Genomic DNA, 5000 nt, shown 5'->3' with positions numbered 1-5000 from the left:
TGGGCCTATTCATTATTGAATGCTTACCTGGAATTATGTTTTTCCCTATTCTATTTTTAAAGCAGGCCTACCTGCAGGCATGTAATTGGGCTACAGGAATAGCATGTTTGAACAGCCACTGCACTAGTGGGTAATAATGCCTGATAACTTCAAAGCAGCAAAACAACTTTGCTACTTGGATTGCTTCAAAGAAACAAAACAACCAGGCAAATTAGCCAAGCAAACAAATTAGCTTGCTAGGACATTTGGGGGAAATACCGCTCTGAACTGGATGTTACAACAGAGATGAGATGCACTCTCTTTCATGTTGTGAATGATTGAGGTTGCCAACATTTTGTGACATCATCAATAGGGTCACCTGCCAAACAAAGTTTGGACTCTTCACACCAGGCTACAGTAACATTTACATTCATTCATTTAGCAGTAGCTTTGGTCCAAAGTGACTTACATATGTCAATTATATTACAAGGGCCATTGTCCAACTCAAGGGCACAACAGTAGAAGCCAGGTATTTTTCAAGCCACTGCATGCTAGCTCCTTAACCCCCATTAGCTGACTTCAAAACAAAAGCTACCTTTCAAAATGAACTCTATAAACAGTTTCACTTTTAAGAAGTTTCTCATTCCACTGACTGTGGTTGACTATCTCGTCCCCTTGGAATTATAAGGTTCTGTCTGCATTCTGAGTACTTCTGAGATGCTGAGCTTCAAAGTTTTACAATTCCACAGAGTTATACTGATACGTGGAACAAGCCTCTTTAGATATAATGTCCAGAAATGCTCACAACTTTATGTCAATAATCAGTTTTGACAAAAATGTCAGATAGTACCTTATGTATAAGTACAGTATAGTATAAGTATATATACTCTTTTGATCCCGTGAGGGAGATTTGGTCTCTGCATTTATCCCAATCCGTGAATTAGTGAAACACACACAGCACACAGTGAACACACAGTGAGGTGAAGCACACACTAACCCGGAGCAGTGAGCTGCCTGCTACAGCGGCGCTCGGGGAGCAGTGAGAGGTTAGGTGCCTTGCTCAAGGGCACTTCAGCCGTGAATGTGGGCATGTGGGCACATTTTTCCTACTGGGTCGGGGATCGAACCGGCAACCCTTCGGTTCCAAGCCCAAAGCCCTAACCAGTAGACCACGGCTGCCCCCCAAACTAATATTATAACTTATAATTCTAAGGGGACTCTCTGATGCCAAGACCTGCTCTGCAAAAGAACGACCCCACAGCATGTGTACAGTAACAGCCAACACAACCAGGCCTTCAGATGACCTATGCGGAAGCATCCAGAATCAGAAGCTACACGGACTTGCAGTGCCTGCAGAGACCAGGCCTCACACAATGTCGAAGTGTGCCGGGCCAGGGGAGAGTGCCTGGCCGGATCAATCTATCATGCGTATCTGGGCATGTGGTTTTATTATCGCCTGGGTGACACTTCTGCCATGGCCGTGCTGAAATAGCTGTCACAACAGCGCCGTGTCGTCATGCTATATTACAGGGGCCCAAAGAGATGGGCTGGTTCAGAACAACAGTAGTGCAAACAGCAGAGGATAAGACAGTGACCAGGATTACACTGGACATAGGCAGGTGAGTGTATAGCACCCAGGGTCATCAGAACCCTTGGTATCTTATTTGTTTGTTTGTTTATTTGTTTGTTTGTTTTGTTTGTTTGTAAAGACAGTCTTAATTGTTTACTCTCCTGAGTCTCCTGTTGTACTGTGACTTGCTTGAATATTGGGTAACACTTTATAATAACTACACATAATTCATCATTTATTAAGCCTTTGTTACTTATTAGTTAATGGTTTGTTCATTATTAGTAATTTTTTGTTCATACATAATTTATCATCAGTAAAGCATTTGTTCACACTATTATAAATGGTTTGTTCATAGTAAATAAGCCTATCCAAAAATAAGTTTGTAAGTACATGATTTATATTTAATAAGTAATGAAACAAACACTTATAATGAAATCATTTTCTTATTATAAACCAGTTGCAAACTATTACAAAATGCTTTGTTCATCATTTGTAAAGCATTGTTCCTATGTTAATTCTCATAAATAAAGTATTTGTACACACAGTTATAAATGGTTTGTTCATAGTAAATAAGCCTATATCTAAAATATGTTTATGAATTATTGTTAATACTTAATAAATTATGCAATAATATACACATACACTAATGATTAGTTAGGGTGAGGATACATATTTTATAAACCACTTCCTAATACTATAATTCATGATTAACTCAGGGGTTACAAGTGGATAGTTAATGATATTTTGTGAGCTTATCTAAAGTGAGGACTTTCTATGCCTTGCAACACATTTTCAAATGAGTTGTAAAGATTACATTAACATTCATTCATTTAGCAGACAAGCGATGTGCACATGTCAATTAAATTGAAGGCCATTGACATACTGTAACAGTGAAAGCTGGGTATTGAACCCCAACTTTTCAGGCTACTGCATGCTAATCCAGCTCCTTATCCACTACACTACCTTGGCCCAGATAGAAGCCCCTACAACTATGCAAGAGTTTCTGTTTTCTTCTACTACACACTGTTATTAAACATCTGTAAACTATTATTAAATGCTGTATTCTTCATTTGTAAATCATTATTCCTACATTAATTCTCATCTGTAAATCATGTTTACACACAGTTAAAATGGTTTGTTTATAGTAAACACACATATCTATATTATATTTTTGAATTGACCACTACTGGGTAATACCACTGGGCAGAGGTAGTGTAGTGGATAGGGAGCCGGGTTAACATGCAGTAACCTATAAAGTTGGGGGTTCAAACCCCAGTGTCCACCAATGTGGCCTTGCCCTTTAATTTTATTGACATGTGTAAGTCGCTTTGGGTGAAAGTGTCGGCTAAATGAATAAATGCAAGTGTAAACTTTAGATGAGCTCACAAAATATCATTAACTAACCACTTGCAACTCCTGAGTTAATTATTAATTATAGTATTAGGAAGTGGTTTATAAAATATGTATCCTTACCCTAACAAATCATTAGTGCATGTGTATGTAACAACTGTTAAATAATGGAAACATTACTTAATCAAAAACATATTATTGCATCATTTATTAAGTATTAACAATAATGTATAAACATATTTAAGATATAGGCTTATTTACTATGAACAAACTATTTAGAACTGTGTGAACAAATGCTTTACTGATGATAAATTAGAAATAACTAATGATGAACAAACCATTAACTAATAAGTAACAAAGGCTTAATAAATTATGAATTATGTGTAGTTATTATACAGTTTTACCGAATATTGTTCCTCACTTGTAAGTTACTTTGGATAAAAGCCGTGTGTGTGTTACGATGGCCAACATGAAGAGGTTTGCTGGGATTGTTTGTTTGTTTGTTTGTTGTATCCTGTGTGTGTGTGTGTGTGTGTGTGTGTGTGTGTATGTGTGTGTGTGTGTGTGTGTGTTCTTGTGTGTGTGTGTGTTCTTGTAAGTCCCTTTGGATGAAAGCCTCATTTAAATGACTAAAAATGTTTAAATACAATGTAATTAACAACACTCAACACTAGATGAAGAAATAGATGCAGATGTTAAACTGTTAAATGGAAATAAGTACCTACAAGATAGCATGACAAACAGTGACTCTTGGATTGTTAGAACACAAGATAGATAGATAGATAGATAGATAGATAGATAGATAGATACTTTATTGATCCCCAAGGGGATCAATACACAACACACACACACACACACATGCACACACAGCATTGTGCACTTGAGCAAGGCGCTTAAACACACACAAACACACACACACACACACACACACACACACACACACACACGGTTCTAAGGGCCCAGCACTGAATGCCCCGATAACGATATTTCCCCAATTTTCTAGCAGCGTCCCTGCACACACACACAAACACACACACACACACACACACACACACACGCACACACACACACACACACACACCCCCGATAACGATATTTCCCCAATTTTCTAGCAGCGTCCCTGCACACACACACAAACACACACACACACACACACACACACACACACACACACACGCACACACACACACACACACACACCATTGTGCACTTGAACAAACCACTTAACCTCAAGTTGCTCTGAGGACACTGGCCCTTGTAATAATTGACCTAAGTGGCTTTGGATGAAAGTGTCAGACAGATGAATAGCAAGTAAGGACAGAATGGACCCTGCTGTCTCCACTAAAAGGTAGAACTGCTTGGACAATGAGGAGTAAACAAACAGTCATATGATGTTAGGATGTGATAAATAGCGATCCATTTCTGTCTTCAGTGCAGTGCGCTTTAGCAGGACATCTGCAGAGATCACGGGGCCTCTCGTCTGTGGAGAATGTGCTGTGTTGTGTTGTGCTTCTCCAAACAGTTGTGGATGATTGGTGTGATATGCTTTAATGGGTTTCAGATGCACTGGCAGGGATTGTTTCCCATTAGAATCAATACAAGTTAACAGGTGCAGCACAGCTGACAAATATTTAATACTAATGTAATGTTTATTGTTGTAAGTTGTTTTGGATAGAAGCTACTGCTAATGTAATGCCAATGTAAACATAATATTAGTATTGCTGTGTAACATATACTGATTATCTGGAGTGAAGTGAAAATCTTGTTTGTTTGTTTGTTTGTTTGTTGTATCCTGTGTGTGTGTGTGTGTGTGTGTGTGTGTGTGTGTGTGTGTGTGTGTGTGTGTGTGTGTGTGTGTGTTGTGTCCTGGGTGCCCTCGTGTGTGTGTGTCAGGATGGCCCACATGAAGAGGTTTGCTGGGATTCCAATGTCAAAGGTAAGTACACTCTGTATGATTTATGTGTGTGTGTATGTGTGTGTGTGTGTGTGTGTGTGTGTGTGCAGTACATGCATGTGTGTGTGTGTGTGTGTGTGTGTGTGTGTGTGTGTGTGTGTGTGTGTGTGTGTGTGTGTGTGTGTCTGTGCATGTGTGTGTGTGTGT

General features: G+C 39.0%; 1 protein-coding gene across 1 annotated transcript in view; it reads left to right on the top strand.

The window, feature by feature from the left end:
• Positions 1–1521: 1521 nt before the first annotated feature.
• LOC125310667 (MAP7 domain-containing protein 2) overlaps positions 1522–5000 on the top strand; it is a 12995-nt gene continuing 9516 nt past the window's right edge. The window contains exons 1-2 of the mRNA XM_048268299.1: positions 1522–1598; positions 4793–4835. Of these exons, the coding sequence (XP_048124256.1) occupies positions 1522–1598; positions 4793–4835 (120 nt within the window). The remainder of the gene's footprint in view (positions 1599–4792; positions 4836–5000) is intronic.

This window comes from Alosa alosa, chromosome 17 (genome assembly GCF_017589495.1).
Source record: "Alosa alosa isolate M-15738 ecotype Scorff River chromosome 17, AALO_Geno_1.1, whole genome shotgun sequence".
Taxonomy (NCBI): domain Eukaryota; kingdom Metazoa; phylum Chordata; class Actinopteri; order Clupeiformes; family Clupeidae; genus Alosa; species Alosa alosa.
The sequence above is the reverse complement of the archived record's forward strand: the minus strand, read 5'-3'. Positions and strand labels throughout refer to the sequence as shown.